General features: G+C 40.5%; 1 protein-coding gene across 1 annotated transcript in view; it reads left to right on the forward strand.

The window, feature by feature from the left end:
• Window positions 1–24,122, forward strand: part of ARHGAP22 (Rho GTPase activating protein 22) — a 141,913-nt gene that overhangs the window by 8,085 nt on the left and 109,706 nt on the right. The window contains exon 3 of the mRNA XM_075506593.1: window positions 5,696–5,783. Coding sequence (XP_075362708.1) covers window positions 5,696–5,783 — 88 coding nt within the window. The remainder of the gene's footprint in view (window positions 1–5,695; window positions 5,784–24,122) is intronic.

Here is a 24,122-nt window from a genome sequence, read left to right on the forward strand (position 1 = left end):
AGATGGGCCTAGGTTGCAGGCTTTTCTTGTTTTTCATAGGTAGAGTGAGTATCCCTCAATTTTCCTTTCTGAAAAATCATTCTTCTAGTTCTTTTATTTCCCTACTCTTCTTCCAGTTGTTATGCTGCTAGCTCAACTTGCTGCAACTTCATTGCACAGCTGAATGAGGTGTACACTGGTAAGGACAAAGTAGCTATACTTGTGTACAGTCCTCATTGCCACTGTGGTTGCAGCAGGTCCTGCATTTCTTCCACTGTCCTTATCTTTGGTTGGTTTTCTGTTTGTTTTTTAAATGAGCTCTGCTACATAGTGATCTTCCTCTTCTCCATTTCATCAGAGCTGGTTAAAATGAGAATAAGAAATATGTCACTTCAATGAGAACTTTCTACAGAATATATGACATCAACTATGTTCTGAAAAGGATCAAAAAGGAAGTGTATTTTGACTGGGAAATGCTTTGGTTTAGGGTGTTAGGTCAAGCAATTTATGCCTCTGTAATCTCTTCTAGAGTAAACATCACCCACATGTACCAAAGGTGTGTCTCACTGAAGGGGGGCAGGTGACATTGCACCATGGAGAAAGTCCATTTGCTTAGTTTTGTTGCAGGAGAAAGGTGACCTGAGGCAAGCAAATTACAACCTTTGGAAGGCACTGCAGTGTGAGATTTTGGTTTAACCCTTTGACTCCATCACTGACTTCAGTTTCCTGCAGAAAGATGGGCTTTCTGAAACTCTTCAGTTTGACAACACTTTTCTGTGAACTCCTCTTCACTGTAAATACACTCTGAATCTCCTGGTCTGTATATACTGCTGTATATCTTCACCCTTCCATGTTATAAAATGGCAAAAAGCTGGTATTTCAAACAGCAAAAAGCTGGCATATCATTGGGGTTTGCCTAAAATATGTGTGACCTGGCTATATGTATTTGCTGAGTTTACTAATTCAGGCTGAGGGAAAGAACCCTCCACAAAAGTGTGTCTTTTTCTCAAGTAACACAGGGCTTGATTTAGAGTCCTGAGTTCTGCTTGATTATAAATGTGAGGTTTAGGTAACTGTTTCAAGTGGGGATGATTTCCTTGCTTTGTACTATTGGATAAGGAAGGCCTAACTTTTATTTTGTGCTGGCTTGTAGGTGCTACCCATTTTGAGACTGGCTAGTTTTGCTTAGAGGACTTCTTGAGAGGACTGTACCTTAAAGGAAGAGAGAGAATTACTGTCTCTTTAACAACATTTCTTTCTACAAAATGTAAATTGGTCCTCAAAGGAAAGCAGCTGTTTACATTTAGGAGGATTACATCTTCTGACAGAAAGCAACTATTGCCAGCTTTCAAATGATACCTGAAGCTCTGAAGGTATGATCAGCTGGAATCAACTGATATTGTATTAGTTTTTATTGCTATGTGTACATTTCTAGCTTGTGTTAATAAGGTAATGACCTGAAAATGTAAATTTACAGCTGAGAATGCATATACACCAAATTTAAGCTAAACCAACAAAACTACCTTAAGAGGTTTTTTGTTTGGTTTTTTTTTGGGTTTTTTTAAGCCAACTTTGACTTTTGGGGTCATTTCTTGTGGCTTCTTGGCATTCTTGTCTTAGGCTGTTCTGAAATCCTTTCTGGTTTCAATTGTGCAAGTTGGATATTTTATTTTTTCTTCTGCTTGTGCTGCTGTTTCACCATTTCTCTAGGGATGTTCCATATACTACTAAAAGCAGGAAGGGTTTGAATTTCTGTGTGCAGTATTAAAACTTTAGGTTCTATTCTTCATAAAGAAACTTTTTTAAAAGACAAAACAGAATTGTGACCCTCCCACCTATCCACATGCCCTTACCCATGTGCTTCAGCCTCAGGTTGACATAGGAGCTACTTCTTTTTCTCCCCTCTCTTCAGGGAACTTCATTCTGTGGTAAGGCAAGCAGATGCTTACATTTAACAGTTTTGTTCATTTTACCTCTTGAATATGGTGTTCCTAGGAGCATGCTATGAAACTACTTCAAAACTTGTGCATTCAGGATGAAGAAGAGATGGGGAGGGAGCATGGACCTCTCGGTACATCCAACTGAACCATTTTTGTTTCAGAGAACTACCTGATAGAAGAAACCAGACTGAGAAAAGCAGTCTTCCTGCTCAAGCCAAAATTTGAGACTGCTCCTTGTTAAAACATCCTAAGTTTTGGGTAAAAGCAAGGTTCAGGGTCCTGTCTTTGAAAATCATGCTGTGTTCACTTAATCACTGTTTGATCCTTGTTCCTGGCTGACACAATATTCCATGACACTACCTCTACTTTGCATGAATCTCATGAGTTGCTGTGTGCACAGGGCTTTAATATGCTTGGGAAATTTGTTCTTTGCTTTCTGGGAGAAGACAGTTTAGGTATGGTGGTAATTGATGGTATTGCTTTAATTTTCCAGGATGCTAATATCAAAAGCATTTTGCCCTTTTAGACAAGGGGTCAGAGTTATGTGGATGGGGAGACTTGATCCTTTTAGAAATTCCTGTTCCACAGGTGATCTGATCTTACTTGGAATACTTAGAAGCTGGGACTTCATGGTGGAGGTTACACTGCAGAGGTACTTCTCTGCCCATCTGCCCTATCCTCTTCTAGTTTAGCCCTTTACCCGCTCCCCAGCTGATCACGTGAGCACAGCAGCTCTGCTCTGGCATTCTGGTGGGCAATGGTCCTTGTTTCCTTCAGTAGAGGAAAGGGAGGAAGGAGAGTGTCATTCAGGTCCAACACTTTTCCCTCCTTGCTCCTGGAGTACAGCAGCTGTGCAAGTTGCAACATCCACATTTTGCAGGGGCTGCAAAGGAAAGGAGGCATGTGTCTGCCCAGTGGGGCTGCATGGTGTTCTTTTGGGCTGCACAGCCTATTGCAGAATGGGGCACAGGGGAAGGTACTGCTGGATAACACGTGTACCTCTGTTTAATATTTATTTTGATTCCCTTTTTCCTTTTTTTAAAAAATAGAAGTTGACTTCTATCTTCCATCTTTTTCCTTCTTATTGTATCTCCTGGCAAATAATAAATTTCTGGGCTGAGTAGTCTAGAATGAGGAGTATTTAATAGTCTCTCACTGGTTTCAGCAGTGCTGTGCTGTGCTCACAGTTCACTCTATCTACCAGTGTCGGGCAGCTGTTAGGTGTGGGGTTTTTTTATGTGGACAGAACGCACACAAAAATATATGTCTGCTTTAACACTTTACTCTTCCCCTTTAGGATGCTTTATGGAGCCAGCAGGTGCTGGCTTTGGCCCCTTGCAGAGTTTTGCTGAACTCCTCTGGCTCTCTTCTGAGCTGTCCCTGTTGTCATCATTCAGGGTGGCTTCACCCCCCCCCCCCCCCCCCCCCCCCTTCAAATCTTGATTTCTCAAATGTATGTCAAATGTGTTATGAAGAACTTTATAATGTGCTACAAAACATCTAACCCCATCTTTTGCTGTTACACGGAGCACAGAATTTTTATTTTTAAATGCAAGGAAACAAAATTGAGACAGAAGTGTAAATGCACAATTTCCTCAAAGCAAAACCAAGGGTATCTAAACTGAAGCCTTCAATACAAAATCTGACTTGAGTGTTTCTCTTTTTTTTTCATGATCATTTTTGCATTTATATTCTGTAGAAGGAACAACAATAGTCCACACTGTTGAACATTCAGCATCTATGCAACATGGTCAGGGTAATTTTGCTTCTGGAACTTTTTATTTTCTGATTTTTTTAAAAAATTTTTTTTAAATGTAGCAACACTGGGGTGGTGATGCAGATCTGTTGGATATAGAGTAGTATTTGTTGTTCTATAAACTATGAATACTCAAATTCAGGGTGTCTTGCATTTCTACCTTTTAACTATACACTAGCCTGCAATATGTGATTAACTGGAGTAGAGTTTCATGAATTCTGAATGACAGGGATTCTCTGCTCTAGAATGTTGATCTGGCTTGTTGAGAGGAACTAAATGAAGGTCTATAGCCTGATGCCACTGAGGGAGGGCAAAACATGGAAGCAGGTTGCTGAACCTATAGTGACATGGCAGGTTGAGTTCTGTTTTGTGAAGAACAAATTTGAGTACTTGTGAGACATTTTCAGTCTGCAACGAACAGATCCTTTCAAAGCAGCAAGTCTTTTTAATAGGATAGGTTGTCAGAACTGGAATGCCAACTTGTAAACCTCCATGACTCAGAGCTTATTTCCTTGCTGAAGTATTTTCCATCTCAAGCATTACTGTTCTGGTAATTTATTTGTAGTAGTTTTTGAATGTTTTATGTTCAGAGAAAAGAGTAAAACTTAATTCATTTACATTTAATACAAGCTGTCTCCTTGGTTTATTACAGTGGTTTCTCCAAACAAAGCATCTGTAGAAAAATGTATTACCAAGGGGCAAAGCCAGGGAAGTTATGCCATAACAAATGTAATGAAAAACAACACAACTGGCTTCTCTATTTTATGGAGAAGATTGCAAAGGTCATATGATGGGTTGTCTTCTATCAGTTGAAATCCTGGATTGTCTGTCTCATGAGACACTAATTGTGTTACTCAGTAATATGGTCTTTGTCAGCTTCCAGATCCATAACTGGGATTTGTTTTGGTTACTAATGTTATGATGCTCCAAAGAGTCTTGGATTTGGCTGTTGCCAAATTGGTTGGAGAAAATGTAACTGTGCATGTTTACTAGAGATATGAATGAAAACAATGGACTGAAACAACTTCTTTCTTTCTTCTGCTCAGCAAAAAAGATGGTTTGGACCCAGCTTCCATTCCAGGGCAGTTCAGTGCAGGAGTAGGAACTGCTGATTACACTCTTCATGGCTTAACTCTTGAGACTCCCAGTTCTTACTGCCTCTTATCTGTCTTATTGTGTGTATGTCCTAAAGAATGTTAGCTGGAAACCCTTTAAAATGTCAAAGATTAAACTAAAAAAATGTGGAGAAACAATGAGGTCCAAATAGTGTGTTCGTTCTTGTTCCACCCACTGGATGAGAGCTTCCTGTGATCTCTTTTTCAGCTTTTCCATAGATTAAGACGATTTTCTTCACTTTGAAGATACTATGCCACCAGCTATGCAGAAATCCCGAACTGGAATACATTGTGTTAATTATGCTTGGGCTCAAGGTGAAAATGAATCTGAATTCTGGCAGCATTTGAACTTGGGAAGTAAAGGGGCTCAGATTTCTTGCTAGGTAAACTATAGTCTCTTGGATTAAAAAATAGTCCCTTTGTCTTGCAAACCTGAATCAGCTGCTCTCCTCATTATCTCCCAGGGAACTTCTGTGTTCTGTGAGTCTCTGGAAAACAGGCCATTTCCTTCAGTTGCAGAAATAAAGATTTAGAAATAGAACTTCAGCCACCTCGTTGCTGCAGGCTGCAACCAGAAATTAGAGTGAAGGAATAGCAGATGTAATGTGAGATTAAACTTTTGCAAGGGATAATTAGTTATGGAAACCAAGGAGAATCACCCATGTATGCTCAGAGTATTGTTATTCCAGAGGAAAGATCATTTGACCAGAAGTGTCCACTGTGAGAGAAAAGACAGGTGAGGCATGTGCATGACCAGCTCAAACTTTTCTTGCTCAGAAGGGTGGAAAGGAGATGGGCTCAGTGGAAGAATGGAGCTTAAATTTGCTATGTCTGTTATGTTTATCTTCTTTTCCTTACCCTCTTCGTGGCCTTTCCCCTTTCACTGGTGTTTGTGTCCCTTACAGGGTCTGATACTACTGCAAGGCAATCAGGTGAACGAGCTGCCACCCAATCCTGATGAACCAGGGAAACATCTCTTTGAAATTGCCCCAGGTAGGCCATCATTTCCTTGTACTTTCAGCACAACATCATCTCATTCCTATTGGTTGCCATTAGTGATAATTGAACTGTACTGATCACTTCACCTCTAAGCATTTTGATAGACTAGCCACATTATCTAGAGAGACTGGGAAATGGGACTTGACAGACTGCTCGGTGTTCTTTGTTTTGGATATAACTTCTGCTGTGGTACCTCAAGAAAATAGTAGTTGAGACACATCATGCTCCTTGATTTTTTTGTGTTTGGAGGGGGCTCCTTGCCTGGAGTGCTGTGTGGTCTCCCAGGCTGATGTGGTTTTCTGGTTGTTATGGGAGAAGCTGACACAGAGCATAGCACAGAACTTATGGAAAAGGGGCGTGCAGTATCTGGATGTAATTTCTTTCATGTGTACTAGTCCCTCCCCAATTTGGGTGGGTGGGGGAGAAAAAAAGTTTGAAAATGTTCACTTTTGGATAATAGGTCTAAGAGAATAGATGACCTGCCGTGGAAGAGAGGTTGAAATTGTTAGTTAGAAAATCTAACGATCTGTCAGCATACTCTTAATGTAGAACTTTTGAAATCATTTTAGCTCCCATGTGAATGCTTCCTGTGGACTGGCTTGGTATCTCCAGGGTATATTTAGAGTTAAGTTCCCTGTGGCAGCATAGGAGCAGTTGTATTCACTTCATTCATTTCTGTTTGTAGTTAGGGGAGGATCGTCCCTGTGCATAGATTTGAACGTAGTATATTTTGGAGGTAGTTTCGGGTGGCAGGATCTACAGAGAAGAAAGCTGTTGCACCACTAGCAGTGTTGGACCAGAGGAGTGAGAAAGATGAACCGGGTTAGTCCTTCCACAGCTATTTCCCAATACCTGAAGACTGAGTTGCTGGAAACAAGGAGGGAGACCCATGTGACTATGGTAAAAATTATGTGAGTGCGCTGACTCAGTCATGCTTTACTCCATGGCCAGTTTCTCCTGCATGGATTACCTGTCCATGCTTCTTAGTATTGTCTGTTTCCCCACAGTGATGGTGCTGTTGATAGGGTAAAGTAATTACATTAGGCTGCTTTTTTTTTTTTAACGGAATGGACAACATGGGGAACACTTGTCCCTATAGTTGAATGTTACTGTTGTGGAGGCAGGTGTGCTTTTACCCATGTCTTTGGGGTCTTCTTATCCCCTAATCAGGCTGGCTTAAAATGCTTGTGTTGCACACCCCTCTTGACACAGTATCAGGCAGTGCAAGAAGAACAAGCAGTGCTGCAAGGTTTTCAGTTACACCAGCAGGCAGGGTTTTGCAATAACTCAGTCACAGCATTGTTTGACACACACACAGGAAGCTACCTGGGGAGAAGAGATTTATTTTTGTTTTCTCTTCCTTATCACTGCACACTATCTGTTAATGCCTCCTTTTTCTTATACTGTACCATGCCTCATAGGCAGGGCCCCACAAACAGCCAGGCACTGGGCTCAGTGTTGCTTGCATGGAAGATCTCCTAGGAAGTGACATTCAGTGTCTGAATGTGACTCATCTTCTGCACCATTTTCCAAAGACTGTACACCATGCTGCTGTTAGAATGACTGTGAACCTTGGATGTGAAAGCACTTGGGTTGTTGTGATTGTGAATGATCCCATGTGTTCTGGAAGTGATCTGAAATAATTAACTGAGCCACAGACTGGCTTGGTTGAGTTTCCTGCAGATTTGAGTTTGCCCACGGGTTCCAGGTGGGAAAACAGTCATTCTGCACTTCTTGCCCAACCTGTCAGGTTATGTTACTGTAGGCTGCAAAAGAAATGTTCTGAACTGCAGGTGGCTGTTGCTTCAGTGGAGTTAGTAAAGCAGTGCCATGTGGCTACTTGAAAGAGACTATCCAGGAGGATGGAAAAAAGTGACACTGTTCACAGCACAGTTGTGAATCCCAGGACATCTGTGTTCAGCTTGTGGTTTTGACATTCCCCTTCTCTGTGTTCCCTGGAAAAATTATTCAGTCTTGGTGCACCACTGTCCTGCCTGCAAAATTGAGATGTTTTTCCCAACCTAGTGGAGCTAAATCCATTCATGTTTGTAGCAAGCTTAGTTGCTACATGGATAGCAAGTATTGAAAAATGCTATAAATAGCTAGTCAATACAGAATGTGACTTGGCACAGACGTCACTGGAGAATGTGGCCTGAAGAGTTCCCCATTCTGTTCACAGTACGCTTGTTCTGCGCTGGTTTTGGCGTAAATGCCTTTTCTTTTTTGCATGTGTTCTGAAATGACTGTGTTCTGCATGGTTGCCAGCCTGCAGAACACCCACATAGTGAACAGCTCTTAAGCGGATGCCAGATAGGAAGGGGAGCACAAATGATCTTGCAGGACCCAAATCACTATTTTCCATCACTTCCTGTCTTCCTCTGTTGGATGTATGGCCGTGATCATATCTCTGCCTAATTGTGCCTCAGTTCTCCCACTGTAAACTAGGACTATATAGTTTCTATAGGGACAATGAGATTTTTTTTTTTAGTTGTCTTAACGAAGTTGGGAATTTTGTGAATACATGTACATTCCACAGCTGTAAATATAGGTATTGGTTTTACTGTGCTTGTAAGCAGCAGCGTTTTAACTAACAAAATTAAGAACAGAGTGCAGCATTCCTCAGATGTTCCCATAGTGTCCTGATACCAACTTACCTGGCAAAGAGGAGAGGCTGAGATCTCCCAGCAAGGAAATGTCCAAAGCTTTCTAAAGTCTGTGGCACCAGTTACCTCAAAAAAACCTGTTTCATGATCAATAGCTAAGGCTTTCAGCATCCTCATTGCTGGAACTGTTGCTGGGATCTTCCCACCTTTCCTCTGCTGCAGGCTGTGTAAAGCTTGGCTGTGGGACCCGCTTCCTCAGAGTACAGGGACAGGAGTAACAGCATGTCCGGTGCTGTAACAGAGCACATATTGATTTTCTGCTGAGTAACAAGAGCTAATGATGGGCATTGTGTATTATTCATGTTTCATCAAGTTCATTTCTAAGCTGTATAGTGCAGCTGGGAGAAGGGTTAACTAGGGACATGAGAGACTGCAGAACAGTTCTGCAGTGAAACCAGTGTTAGATCTGGTGGCAGGACTTCCTGAAATACTCCTTTGGCAGAGATGTTCTCTATCCTCTTTTCTGGGGAGACTGTGTAAATTTCTGGACCCTTTTTAACCCATTCATGCTTTCCTCCCTCACAGCTAGTGAAGTTCAAAGTGGGAATGGGAGGGTAAGCTGTGGACTCAAGTTGCTCTCATGCTCCAGTGCACATTAGCAAGTGGAGGGCCGGGAAGGGGGATGTTTTTATAAAAACATCAGGGTAGTATGAGGTCAGGTGCAAAGCTTTAACCATTTGGAGCAATCATCACACAGCAGTTGGTACTTCTGAATGGAAATAATCACTGTATGTTGCTTGGGAGAGGAGTCCAAATCTGGTAACAGGAACAGCAGCTGACTGATTACTAGGGGTAACAAAGCAACCATGTGTTAGCCTGGGGTTACAGTGCATTTCAGAGTGGTGTAATGCAGTGTGTAAGACATTCTGAGATCAATCCCTGTGCTTCTTAAGGAATATTGATGGCTTAAATGCTCCTGAGGTCTCACCTTTTAGGAAGCTGATGCTTTTAATGCCCCGTGGCAAAAAGTCTGCCTAGTTTCATTCTCTGGTATTTGCAGCACTATGAGATGTGATGCTCGAGTTTCTCTGCAGAGATAATTCTCTGATATAGTAAGGTTTTCAGAGTCAAGGAAGGGAGTGGTAATAAGGTTCAGAAGTTAGGAGGTGGAAAAACATTGACTTTTGATAGGTATGGCAAGGGTTATTACCAACTGATTGGAGAATAGCTTCTCTTTGTAGAAAACCTGGTGACTTTTAAGAAGATTCTTCTATTCTGCTACAGAATGGATTCAGTTGATCTTTTCATGGAGAGTAAGAGGGGGAAGATAGAAACACGAACAAAAAAATTTCCATTGATTACCTGGTACCTCTTTGGCTAACATCCTCTCCTGTGATGCAGGAGACCCAAGTTTCTGTTCCACTGGGTTTAGACCAGGAACCTGAATCTGTCACCTGCATAGTGGACAAGTACCCTCAGTAACTACTGGTTTTTTGCTTGTTTGTTTTCTGGAAAAGATGTTTTTGCTTAATTTTTTTACTATGAAATCATTCTAGAGTAATGCTCTTGTCCAAAGAAAATGTGCCCTTTTCTATTTCAACAAACTGGTATGTTAGTTGAAAGCAGCCTTGCTGAAAAATCCCTGACTAAAACCCACAGTACACATCTTGGTGTCTCCTCATCACTGATGACAGCTAGTTCCTGTTTCTTGCCACAGTGCTTTCTACCAAGGTCAACAGTGACAGCTCTTAGCTGGGTCTTTCTGTGAAAATAAGAGTGCAGTTTAGTGATAAGTTTAACTTGATTTCACTGGAAACTGCTGCTGAAGGGGTTGATCTTGCTTTCCCCCTTTCCTCTTGGCTTCTTCCCCAATATCTAATCACATCTCTCACTTCAGCTCTTATAACTGAAAAAACAGTTTTCAAACCAGTTGGACTTCAGGTCAATCCAACTGAGCTTGATGAAAACTACACCTTCAGGTTGCTTTTTGTGCTCCATTTGAGTAACACCACCAGCCCTCTCTTTAGTGAGGCCGTTCAGTCCTCTTGAAAACTGTTGTCTCAGGCTTTTTGCAGACTCAGCCAGAGCAAAGATGACTGCCTATGCTTGATCCACACGTAGAAGGTTATTTTCAAAACTTTAGAAGTCTGAGCTCTGTGGCATGCTCTTCAATTGATTATAAAGACTGAGCTCAATATAAGCAGCTTGCCCTTATGAAAGGTACCTGCATTCAATAGTGAATCCTTTAAAGCTGGACTGGTGGTTGCATTCTGCCAGAAGTTAGGATGGGGCAGAGTAAAATGCCTCATACAGGAACTTTTGTGCAGGGTTTATGTAGAAGCTATTTCACTGCCTTGTTTGTGCTGTATAACAAGTAGGAAATCAAGAAAGGCAGAATCGGAAGGTGGGAGCCCTAACTCTTACAGGGACAGTAATTGTTGACTGCTTGTTCTGTAGGGAGTCCATCAGTGTTGTTGGCAGTGTCTTACAGAGCAGTTGGACTGGCAGCTTGTTTGTCTTGTCCCAGTAGGGTGAATGATGCCTACAAAGCAGTCTGTTCTGTGGTATGCTTCTGTGTCCCAGGTGATCAACGCCAATTAAGTTATTTTTGTGGCCTTTTTATCTCTGTTCCTGTCAAGATGGTGTGTAATTAAAATACCTGGAGTGGAAATTAGAAATTCAGACATTAAAAATTATTCCACGTTCTCTATTATTCAATGCAAATTGCAATTCTAACTAACAGCAGGAAACTGAGTTTGCCACTGGTAATTAAATTTTCTCCTGAAGTCTACAGCTGATAACCGACTGCATAGCTGAATATGTGATTATGTTGATAGTTGAGGGTTTTATTTAGGTTTCTGGGAATTGGCACTCAGCATATTGACTAGGGAAATGGCAGCAAAATAAAGTAGTTCTGGGTCCTACTAGAAGGAATGAGACAATGTAGTTTCATCCGTGCGCTGTGGAAACACTTAGCAAGTGAGAGCTGTGGACATCAGAGTGTCCATGGCATTGCATTGACCTGCAGGAGAAGATTGATGGTCTTGGTTTTGCAGTGGAGGGCACTGTCTGATCTGTGTTTAACACTTCTAGATGTCTGGAGTGCAGCTGAGAGCATGCAAATATTTGTATGTCACTGAAAGTGATAACTGTCTTTTGGAACATGAGATAGACTTTCCATTTATTAAGGAGGGAGAAGCCTAAAATGTCTTCTCTGAACTGTCTTTCCAAAGAAGTGCCTAGAATAATAAAATTGCATGCCTTCTTTGCAGTCACAGAGTCTGAAAACTGTTGTTTATAATTATCTTATAGCTTGGGTTGAAGACCTTCAAGGTAATAAAGTCTTAGCACTAAGATAGTGACAGATAACATCTGCTTGGCTTTTGCCAGCTGCACAGTCTCTTTTTATGTGCAAGATAAGTGCAGCCTGAGTCTCCTTGGAAGTGTGTATCCTGCACTTCTATGCCTAAAAATTGTTGATACATTCTTCTGTATGTTCTGCTTGCTCCATCTGCTCCTGAGCACTAGATGGTGCTGGTTCTTTCCACCTTGTGCTTGGACACTTGCTGTCAGTTATGGCATATGTCCTGAATCACTTGAGTGAGAGTTCATCCTGTAAGAGGGAATTAGCCACTCTTTATTGTTTATTGGTGTCTCCTCAAAAGCAAATCAGCAACCAAGAGTTCCCTAACAATGTTATTGCCCAGCCTGTGAAGCTAATACTGTGCTCTGTAGACAGAATATAGTATTGCATGCATTTCTGCACATTTGCCCTGCCATGAGCATCTTAGTCTGAATGCATAAGATACAAGGAACTGAATGCTTTCAGCTGCTGTCACAGATGCCAAAATCAACAGTCCTTGAAAACATTCAAGTTCAAATTGTTTGCCCATTTAATCTTAAGAAGAAAACAAGATCTATGTGTTGAAGAGCAAAGCATGTTCTATATAGACATGTACAGTAACGACTGTATGGGGAAGCTGCTTGAACCTAGGACTCCACTATTTCAGGTTAACATACTGACCCAGGAGTTACTGGCTATTTTGTGGCATCTGTCTGACTGTTTTCCCCCTCCCTCATTCTGAGCCTGATAAGCTTATTTTTCAAAATATGTATCTTCAGACTTCTCCAGTTTTAATGAATTGGCATTTACCTCTTTATCTGGGCATGGGGGTGAAGGAGTTTGATCAAACTCCCCACTGCATTGCTGCTTAGGAATCTGCCAGAAACACCAAAAGATACTGATTCCTAATCTGGACTCCTTTCCTAATTCTACTGAAATTCTTTTATCTGAAAAAATAGTTTTTGTGGCCTGTCCAGGCCTTGACAACTTCATTTAGCATCAACAGAAATATCAATCAGCTGCCAGTACTTCTAGGCTTTTTATATAAATGGGTTTGAGTTGAACAACTATTATTTGAGTAAGTTAATGGAGGCCCTGGTTTCCCTCATGCAGATATTGGACGCTAACAACTCAAATCTTCTGCAAGCAAGGCATCTCTGCTTACTGATCTCCTGATCCATACTTTCCCTGAATACTTGACTGTACCATGTCACTGAATACTTCTGAAAAGAGAACATGAAAAAAGGGGCTGAGCTTTGCCCTCTGAATTCAGGTAACCTTACTGATTTCAACAGTGTTGTGTTCAGTCCAGTGGTGTATCCCTACAACTTGACCAATACACTATTACCTACTTACGGTGATGACTCATTGCTGGTGAAGGTCATCAGACTGCATCCAGACTTTTGTACAGAAAGGTTATTAGGCTTCTCTTTCCCCCTGAGGGCTATGAGGCTCTCTGATAGTTAAGAATGTTTTGGCTCACCTTGTGTTATCAACTTAAAACATCTTGAAGGGCATCAGGAGGCACCTGCAGCCTGTAAATTGCTTTTTGCTTTGTTTTTTTTTTTTCCCTAGCATATGCAACGCCCAAGGCTTATGTTTGCATTTGGCAAGCAAAGATCCTGCTTCATGAAATAAACAAGATCCTGCCTTTGTTTCATTAGAAGTGTTTGATCTACTGCAAGTTATACTGTCTGCATCCCTCAATGCTATGGGGCCCTGGGCAGTTGAAAGTAGGCCTGGAAACGGGCTGTGACAGCATACGTGTTCTGCTATCCGGGAATTTGCATCTCCAGGGGGAGCTCTGCATTTGATCCTTGATCAGTAGCACCTAGGTATCTTTAATGCACACACTGGCTTTCAACAACAATGCTGGTTTTTATAAGCTCAATTGCAACAGCATGAGGCCTGTTGGTAAAGGAGCATGAGGCTTAAGGAGTTTAATGAATAGCTTTTTCTGCTAGTGCAGATGATTAATAAGACATAATCTCTGACTGTTCTTGAGCAGTGTTCCTTAACCCACTGTATTCCTCAAAGTCAAATATGTCTGCATAGCATTTTGTGTAGGCTGCCCTTTGGGTATAGAAACATGGCTCTGTAAGATGATGGCATGTTGTTGCTGGAATGTACAAGGCATCATTTGATCCCATCAGGCTGGCTTTTTAGTGCAAATTAGGTAAGATTTTCAACTCTTCCTGCTGAGACATTCTGGACTAAGCTCTGCTATTGTGTATTCTGCCTTAAGGATAATGTATTAAGCCCTAAAGCATGTGTGGTTAGTAGAGATTTTTTTTTTTTTTAGTATTTCTGTACAAGAACAGCTTTGCTCCATAAAGATACGCTTACCAAACTGTCAATATGATCAGTTATATAGTACCTTCCCTGTATTTCTTGCTGATTTGTCAAAAATCAAGTCCTCAGTGCTGTCTTGCAGCTTGTGTGCTCTGGTGCTGCTGTTGCAGGTTAAGCTTTGTTCAGCCTCAGAAGAAGCTGTGTTCCCATTTGCAATAAGGATGGGTGAATTCTCCACAAGATTTATGCAATGTTTGGGATCCCCGAGGCTAAAAAAAGTACTCTAGCTTAGTAGGTTAGCATGACGACATAAAATAAGACACATGATATATGGCAATGTAGTTTATAGCACACATCAAATTCTAGAGGTAGTAAAAATAAGTATTAGAGGTCAACATCAGCATGAAGAAAGAAAACATCAAGCTAAAAGGAAGTTTAAGGCTTAGGTGCCTGCTCCACCTATGTTTTACTAGCTCAATAGTCTTACTGAAGTGAGTTGATCTCTAAGTCTTGTGGGATTGGGCCCTTTATTTGAAGTTCATCTAATTTTCCTTGTGTGGTTCAGTGGGTTAATTCTTGTCCCTAGCTGATCTGGCACAGTCATGTTAAATTACAAATATAATGTATTTCAGATTAATTTGCAGATTTGTATTGGTTATGTGTGCTGGAGATGCAGTCAGGTTTGCTCATGCTTTTCCTTCAGTGTTCCCAGGGATTGCTTTCCTCTTTATTTTCTGTACGTGAGCTTCTTAAGGGTCAGCATGTCTGCTGGAGTGCATTTTCTTTAGCTCTGATACTAGGAGAAGTAAATTGCTGAATTTTGGACGGATAGATGATGATTCTTTGTTGAGGTGTTTTGTTTTGGTTTTTTTTAATACTCTGTGGATCCTGAACCTGCCAGTGGAAGCATGTATCTGCTTGCAGAGTTCATGCTTTATAATAGCAAGAATAAAGAAAACATCTCTTTGTTTCTAAATGTAAAATTTTGTGGACAGGGAGCAGTAACTGAATGTTTTGTGTACCTGCTATGCTCCTGCTGTTTTCATTACAGAACTGCTATAACATCTGCAGCATTTAATGACTTTGTGGGTTTGCACCTGCTTTGAGATGCTGTGGATTTGATTTCTGTAGTGTGTGCAGCAGGTGCAGGCTATGCAGAATATAGAAATACACACACTCTCTGAAACTGCATCAGTCACATTGTGTTCACTGAAAAGAGGGCAAGAAGCAGGACTGGTCTCTCAACCAATGCAGGATGGCACGTAAGTGAAAGAAACCAAAATATTTGCTCCCCAGACTGCTCCAGAAGGGAATTCTGACACAATTTTTAAAAACCCTTAGCTAACAGGGAGAGAGGGAACCGAAACACACACAAAAAACACCCTAAGTACTGACAGTTCTGTAAGGCAGTACCTCTGATGCTATTGAGGTACCTGTTAGTGCTGGTAGCTTAACTGCTTAGTATAATATGCTGACTTGAAAATACCAGCTGGAAGTCATTCTGGGGAGCAAAGGTAAGAAACATAAAACACATTTCCTTTTCACACAGCCCACACAAGTGTGTGGGGGAAGGGACAGCAAAGTTGATAATGTGCTGCTCCGGCATCCAAAAGGAATTATAATTGGGAAAATGCTATCTGGGGTGTTTATGAAACTGTGTCTTTGAATGATGCACTAATGTCAGTTTGAAGTGGCAGCTGGCCTGCTGTCAAACAGCTGTGAGGGTTCACAGGCAAAACCCACTCCGTGTTTGCGTGAAATGCTTTAGGGATAACTAGTTGTGCTATCAGTGAGAACCAGCTTGCACTGGGCTTTCTGAACTTCGTAAGGGGGAGGAGGCAATATGGCAAAGATATATTGCCTAGGGCATAACACTTAAGATTTATACTTTGTTAAATAAGTTGTCATGCTATAAAGTAACAGCAACTTAATGTTACATTGTAAAAGCTTTCTTTAGCCTTCGTATGCTACTTTAAGTATTTCCAAAGTACTGATTACGTATGATGAGTGGGGGAGGAAGGCTGGGGTGTTGAAGTGACTTACATGCTTCTTTTTAATGATTTTCAGATTCTTACCCAACACGTATGCCTATACTTAGCCTTACCCCAGGGTAGGGCCCTATCAACTTGGTTACTCACAAAATATGTGTCTGACTGTGAACTTGTTCACAAGATTCTCTTGCATTACACAGGAGTTTAGACTAGGTCATCACATGGGTCTCTCTTGGGCTTGATGTTTATGAATAACCTTTAAAAGATGCAAGTTACCACAGGGAAACAAATTGGTCTGACACCTGAATTGTTGAAAATGCAGGCTTTGAAGAACTAGTGCAACATGAAAAACATGAACGTGTAAAACATGAACCAGGCAGAACAGTTTAGATTCCCTGGTACAGCCAAGATAAATACTGACATTAATCACACAAAAAATGAAACACATGCAATTTTATTATGTCAGAGAGTCCCTGTAAAGTAGAGTGGCAAACTAAGGAATTAATTTCATGTGGTTTAAAATTAATAAATTATAAGAATATCACTCTTTTTTCCATCAGTTCCTGTTGTTAAAATAAATTTATTAAGCAAGGGATGGATGTGGAATCTCTAGCATGTCCAGAATGTGTGGGATTTTTTTGTGATACAAGCTCTTCTAACAAATAAGATCCTGTAGATGTTTGGATATTGGCTTTACATGCATTTCAGGACACTGGGAGCAATTTCTCCTTCCTGATGGCTTTATGCTCTGTAGAGAAGTTAATTCCGCTGAATTTGAGTAACTTGAGCAGAGCCTGTTGATCTGGTTAAACTTTTTTGGCTTAAAGGGGAGATATCATGACAGTTTTAATTGAGACCTAGTTATTAACCAGCACGGCTGTGCTTCACTTTTCTGTTGCTTTTTTTTCCTGGGAATAGTTTTAACTCCCTGTGCTAGTTACCTAGGTAATAGCTTCCCTGTAGGGCATGCATGAGTATGCCTAGATGTATCCTCTGTTGTGTAGAAGAAGTCATGCCATTTTAAATTTTATGTTGCGCTGCATTAATAGACCTGAGCTATGCCAGTAAAGAACTCAAGTTCTGTGTTTATGTTAATGACACTAGGGGTGACTTTGGTTTTATTATTTTAGCAGTCTGTTTCTAAACAGGTACAAAATACCAGATCTTGAAAAGTACTCCTTATGACTACAAGCACCTGAAAAAGCCGTATTTTGCACCAACATTTCCTATCTTACTTCCAAGAAGATTTTAAGAGGAGCTTGACATAGTGAGCACTGAGAACACTTACTGAAGTGTGGCTAATCTGTGTTGAATTTAGTGGCATTACAACAACTTCATTCTTATAAGTTTAATATAAGCTTCACAGCATCTCTGCAGTACCCATCACAGAGGCTCTGCTCAAGGTACTGTTGTATAAAAGCAATGAGGCAGCTGAGATCAGGACTATGTTCTGTTTAGTGTAGCACATTTTGATAAGCTTCATCTTCCTAACTTTCTTCAAGCACTTCAATTAGAAATGGATGTGATTTCTTCCATTAGGAAGACAAAGTTCATGTCACTTGGAATTATAGAACTCCTCCTTTTAACAGAATCTAAATGTTTACTTTCTGCAAGTTTGTGTCTTCTATCTCTGATCTGGCAGGTGCACAGCCCAGTGCATACATGTTCTTTCAAAGTCTGGCTTTGAATCGCAGCCAGAGGAGATAGATATATCTGTAACTGCAGGATTAGGCAGTATATTCTACATCCATAAACCATTGCTCATCTAATTGAAGTCCACTTAAGATGTTGATACCCATGCCTCTGTGTGGTACCAAAGATGCTATATATCATGCTGAACTCATGAAGCGTTGATGTTAATTCTGGGGTTTGCTTTTAATCACCAGCTGTCTGACACTCATGAAAACTTAGGGGAGGGGGCAGGAGGAATTTGAGATAACAAAAGAGCTATGAAATCAAAAGTATACGGTGTTAAAAGGAAGTATCTGTGAGGGAATGAGGAAAGACTGTTAAAACCGACCATATATTCTTTGCATTGAAGGATAATTGTACAAACTGTGTTGCTTCCCTGGATTTGGAGTTGTGGATTTTAATATGAGGATTTATCAGCACACTGGCAGCTGCTGACTTGAGAGATGAAGAGCCTTGTCTGCATTAGGAATGCTGTGCTGATATAATTATGTCAAAAGAAAGGCTGTAGTGGCATACTAGTGTAACACAAAGAAAGATTACTTTTCTTAACACAAATATAAGTGTCTACAAAGATTAGCAGCCTTCTAGCTATGCTGGTGTGAGAAACCTCCCACTCCACAGAGGCCATAAGGCTCTGCTTTGAGACCATGTGGTTTGTATATGAATCGGAGAGTCAAAATGATGCCTTCTGGGAAGGTTCAGCAGAAGATCTTTTCCAGACTAAATTTCCTGTGGTCTGTTTTGAGTGGACAGACCAGAGTTCAGCAACTTATTTCTGTCCCTGTGTCCTTATAGGTCTTCAATATGGATCACCAGTGTCACGTATTGCTGACACTGCAGAATATGAAAGGACACATCCTACCTTTAGTTAGCTCTGTGACCCCAATATATCACAGCAGACAATAGAGAAAGTTAGTACAAACTGAAATATTGTGCCTATCATCATGCTTGGTAAGGGAAATACTACCTCCTGAGCCCCTGTTCTGAAGGTGATGGGGGTCTGTGGAAGGTGTCATAACTATGGCTGTGGATCTGTAGGGTGGCTGTCTTACTGAAGGGAATACATAAGGATTGGGGAGGAGCAGTGAGAGGGAATTTGGTTTCCACCCCTACTAGTGCTTTGAGGTCACAGCTATTTCCTCTTAGAAAGCACAGTTCTGCCTTCAGTTGTAATGCTAACAACATCACAGGGTTCTGCTTTGATCTCATAACTTTGATGAAAATATGATTAAGCTACACGCAAGGAGTTGTTTCTTAACCTCCTCTGCCAAGGCATCCCAGGCTGTAGGAGTCCAGATATTTTCTATCCATCTCAGACCTTCTTGCCATTATCTTAAGATTCTGCAATCAGTGAAGAGTTGTGTGTCTCTGAGCCAAAGCGGATCCTTCTTTCTCTTCTAGACGCAATGGTTCTTTGAAGTTAGTAAGTGTAAAATCTTGCATATATTAATAGTAGGCTGTCAGCTCTGTGTACACTGGGATCTGTTAGGAAAGAGTTCTTGTTTTTACGGCAGTTTAAAGTGCTGTTGGGGAGTAAGATGCTTTCAGATATTTGCAGTAAAATTGTGCTTCTTAAAATCTATGTGCTTAGCTGATCTTCCTCTTTGGGCTATAAGTTGGTGTGAACTGTGCAAGAGCAGCTATGGGTGCATGGCCACCGATAAGTGGTGTGTGGTGCCAGGTAAGAGTTGCTGATGTCAGCCAGTGTGCTCACCTGCTGCTGAAAGAAATGAAAGTGCAGCAGTAAGAGCTGTCCTAGCATTCTCCTTTAATCAGAGCACACATTGTCTTTCTACTGACAAAAATGGAACAGTAAGGATATCAGCTTTGCCAGGACCAGGTGCAAAAGATTAATTATAAAGGGACTTTGCCCATGGGTAAGGCTGACTATTCAGGGATTTTTCATGCTTCCCCAGTACTTCAATGCCAGAACCCTAAGAGCCTGCTAATGCCCCCGAAGCAAAGACCTGCGGATTTACTCTCTAGCACGGTGTGGCTAAAGGTATATTGGAATTTACAGCCAAGCTTTCTTCATTTGTTGATGCCTGCACCTAAAATTCTTCTGTTTTGAATTTGCTTAGGAAGCTGTGAGCTTTTTGTGTACAACAGATTGTCCATCAGAATTCGTGGGATTCCTTTTTCATTTCAACAAGTGCTTTAGGTTGCAGAGTCATTATTTGAATGGAAGGAATAAAGAAGGTGGACACATGGGAATCTCTTAAAATATGGTCAGTGCTATGGAAAAAATGTCAAAATGCCAGTGCAAATTATTGTCAGACGAGTGTCAGATGGTGTGACTTCAGATGCTGAAATTCTCTTGGAATTACAATGACTGGAGGGAAAAGAGGAGGGAATAGACCTTGTCAAATCAGAGTAACTTTTCCTAAATTCAGTATCTTGTGACTCTTTCTGGACTGAAAACTGTTCAATAGGACAAGGTCGTATGTTCGGAAATATTGTTCCTGACCGAACAGTTAGGTGACTTTTGATCTTGTGTTTGAAAATGCCTTTTTTTTTTTTTTTTTAAGCCCATAAGCCCTTTCTTAGCAGAACTATGCCCTGTTATAAAGCCTAGCCTAGCCTGACTAACAGGAATGCATTGTTATATCACTTGGGAAAAGGCAATGTGTGGATACAAAATGTGTACTTCCATTCAGTACCTACCTCTCACACAGTCTAGTGATATATCTACATCCAACTCATGTTCTTCTGTGCCCCCAATGTCTTCCATGAGGAAGAGATGAACTATAAATTGTTTCTTTAAACTGTGAAGGTCTGATTCTTCTCTCAGCAGGTTATTTTTCAGAGTCTTACCAGCCTGGAGAACTGGAGTTTGCAAAAACATTTCTTTCACAGTTTATATTAAAGGCATTAGAAGTGTGTATTTGGAGGATTGGGCTTTTGGGGGCAACGGATGATGCAGACAGGGGCTTGGAAGAAGGCGGGGTAGGATGGTTTAGACTTCTCTGATCTCACAGGAAAGAAGCCTTGGGGGAGGTAATATGTCACTTTATTACTAAAGAGTAGCCCAGAAAACTCGCTTTCCCTAGTTTTTAGGCTCTTATAAGAGATGAAGTAGGTCTTGAAGGGAGTTATGGTATTTAGAGATATATGAATTAAGACTGGCTGTAATATACTCTTCTACCTGTGTTATTACATTGACAAAATATTCTCTTTTCTTCATGAGATCCAATGGCTACTGGGAATTCTGTGGAGAGTCATAGGGTGTTCCCACTGTGGCCTGGCAAGTCGCTTCTACTTGAGCTTCACCATGTATTTTGGTAATCAGGTAAGGGAATAATTTGGGTTGAATCTGACTTCTTGTAAAAAGTAAACTTCCCATTTTAGAAAGATTCTAACTTTGAAGAGGAAGTCTATAGTTTACCAGCTCCTTGACTTATAGATCTTGGAACAATATGGGGAAACCATAGTATAAATAACTTTGCAAATCAGACAAAACAAGCTTTTTTTTTTTGTAGCCAAACTTGAAAATTTTAACATATTCTCCTGGATTTTGAACATGGGTATTAGTATAAATTGTTAGCTTTTCACAAGTGTATCTACTTGGTACTGACTGGCTCAGATCTGTTCTGTATGAAGCACAGTTCACCTGTTTTCATATTAGTGATTCAAGGTGTTGCCAACATTTGTATTCTTCAGACTGGTTTGTGCCTTTTTAAGGGGGTTTGAGGAAAAAACCAAAACTTTGTAATCCTTGCCTTGGATCTAAAAGTTTGAAAAGCAACACTTGCCCAGCTGTAGAGATGCAACTATGACACATTTGGGAATCACAACAACCATTTGTCTCTTAGTAAGGGAATGAAAAATAATACCTTCAGCCATCAGTGAGCTGTCACATCTGGAATGAATCGGTGAAATAGAATAGCATATTTCTCTAGTCTCTTGCAATATTTTTTTTTTCCATTAATACAAGTGGTTGGCTTAACTAAAACTGAAATCTTTACTTCTGGTTTCCAGATCTTCAACCTGGTCCTTAAATAGGAAAGTTCATTATTTGCACAACAGTGTTTAGCAGCCAGCTTTCCTTTTCAGTGGCAACCAATACACTATCGTATTTCTTAAGAAATGGGAGGGGTAAAGTTTAAATCAAGAATTTCAGATGGTGAAGCTGAGAGCTATGGCTGGAGAAAAAAATGTGCAAAGTATATTGGTTATTCAGAAAAACTTAGGGCACTCAGTCTGCACCAGTTCATTTCACAGGGACCTGTTAAGTACTTGGTGGTTTTGAAAGAAAAGCCTAATTGCTTAGTATTTGAAATCAAGATGTAGACATTGAACTCTGGGCTCCTGATTTTGTAAACCTTAGTCTAAAGTTGGTATGTGCCATTTAAGGAGAAGACATGCATGGTTAACCATAGATTTAAAAGGTCAAATTGTTAAGAATTACAGAAATCCCACTTTGAAAAGCTCCTGCTGTACAGAATAAGTTATGTATATTAACAGAAATGAGTCTCAAAAGAATCTTGCTGCAGATTGAGTGGGCTTTGTTGCTGGAAAAGCGCAAGCATAGCCACCTTTGTTTTTGTAATAATAGGCTAATACCTGCTTGGGATTTTCAGTGTGTGTAAATATAAATGTTTTATATAATATTTAAAAAGTTATAAAATCCCTTATTTGTTTGACCCAGACGGGGTTGGCTATCTGTGTGATGTCTTATGTTGAGCCTTCAAACCCTTCAGGAGCAGAGTTTGTATCTGTATCAGACAATCAACATGTTAGGGTCTAGGTTGAGAGTTTCTAGGGTTGCCTTTATATTTAGCCAAAGATCTGGGTGGCAGTTCTGCACTCTTAGCTTCATTAGCTGACTTCTGAGATCTGCCTGGGCCTGACTGTATTCAAAAGAGAAACTAAATGAGGTTTAGCCATTGAAGAATCTTGACTTTCCCATGGGATGACACATCTGGCTTCTGCATCTCCCAAACATTGTCCATGTTTGGGAGATGCAGATGCACAAAAAAGCCTTAAAATGGCTTTTTTTTTTCTTCATCACCCCCTCCCTCCCCAAAGGTGTCTGGTTTGTATGGATGTACTCTGCTAGCTGCTTCTGTCTGGCAGTATTTGCACTGGCAATGTGTTTGACAACAGATACGTATTGGCTTAAGCTTTAAGAAACAAAATGTGTGTCCTCTAAAGCTAAAATGACAAATGATCTGCAAAGTACACTGAAGGTATGTACAGCATGTATGTCCAAGCTTATGTTGCTTACATGGATTTTTCAGGTCATAAAAGAGGTTTTATGAAAGTGATAGTGGTTATAGTATTTTAGTTTACTAGAGATTAGGTCTCTGTACTTAATCCCATACATCTAATTGGTGAATTACTCTTATACTCCCACTTCTTTGGAATTATCAATGAACAACTCTTTAGCTACAGAGAGATGATTTCCCCCCCCCCGGGCTTTGTGTTTCCAAAGTGTATTCCTAATTCTTTCACTCTCAAAACTTTGATATATGTTTGTGTCAAAGTCACCAATACAGTGAAGATTTTTCTTAAATGAATCATCCTTTTTTTTTTTTAATGAACCACTGTTGAAGAACTGCTTTGTTTTGGATGTAATTCATATTTTTCTGTGAAATAGAAAGCGTTGGATGGTTCATGCATATGCAAACTTTGTATGGCTTTCTGAAAGCTGTCAATATTGGCTTGTGTTATTGCTGAACTTCACTGTAATTATTATTGCCATCCAGAGCAAAAAAGTGAGAGAAGGGCTAAGTGCTCTTTAACTCCATTTTATGTAGTGATCCACTTGGGTAATGTCAATTTATGTCCATGTGGGAAGGACATGAAAGGCTCTGCCTCCCTCTTGCAATTAATGCATCTGAAGAGTACTCTCTTAAATATATGGTGATGGTTATTGCAGTAAATGAATCTCAGCTGTTTTCATTTGGGAACATTTAATTCCCTCATGTAATGTAACATAACCAAAAGGGAAGACAAACTTTTTGTCAGTTTTCCAAATACTTTGTGAAAATGAAGGGAGTTTAGAATTGTAATGTTTCAGTAATAGAAACACAAAAATTCATGACATGCTTTACTGAAGCTGTCAGCTTGATTGTTTAAAAGAAGCATGTGTGTTAACCCCACAGCAGCCTCTATCTGTCAATGTGAGGTGATGTATATAGCAGTCCTAAAACTTCTTAAATGCTCAAATTTTGGCAACTTTTAGGTAGTCTGGGGGGTTGCTCTGAGGTGTAGAATCTAGTAACAATCCCCACAGAGCTGACTTGGCTGGCGGGCTGGAACAGCTGGACAGTGGGGTGCTCTCTCCACACATTTTATCTACCACTGATCTGACAGCATCATTAGTAAACACTTTCTGTGAGTTTTCCAGAACGTGGAATTCTTGCCCCTGCCAGGGGGCTCTGTATGCTTTGTATGAAATGCAGTTTGC

The sequence above is a fragment of the Mycteria americana genome, chromosome 6, assembly GCF_035582795.1.
Source record: "Mycteria americana isolate JAX WOST 10 ecotype Jacksonville Zoo and Gardens chromosome 6, USCA_MyAme_1.0, whole genome shotgun sequence".
Lineage (NCBI taxonomy): Eukaryota > Metazoa > Chordata > Aves > Ciconiiformes > Ciconiidae > Mycteria > Mycteria americana.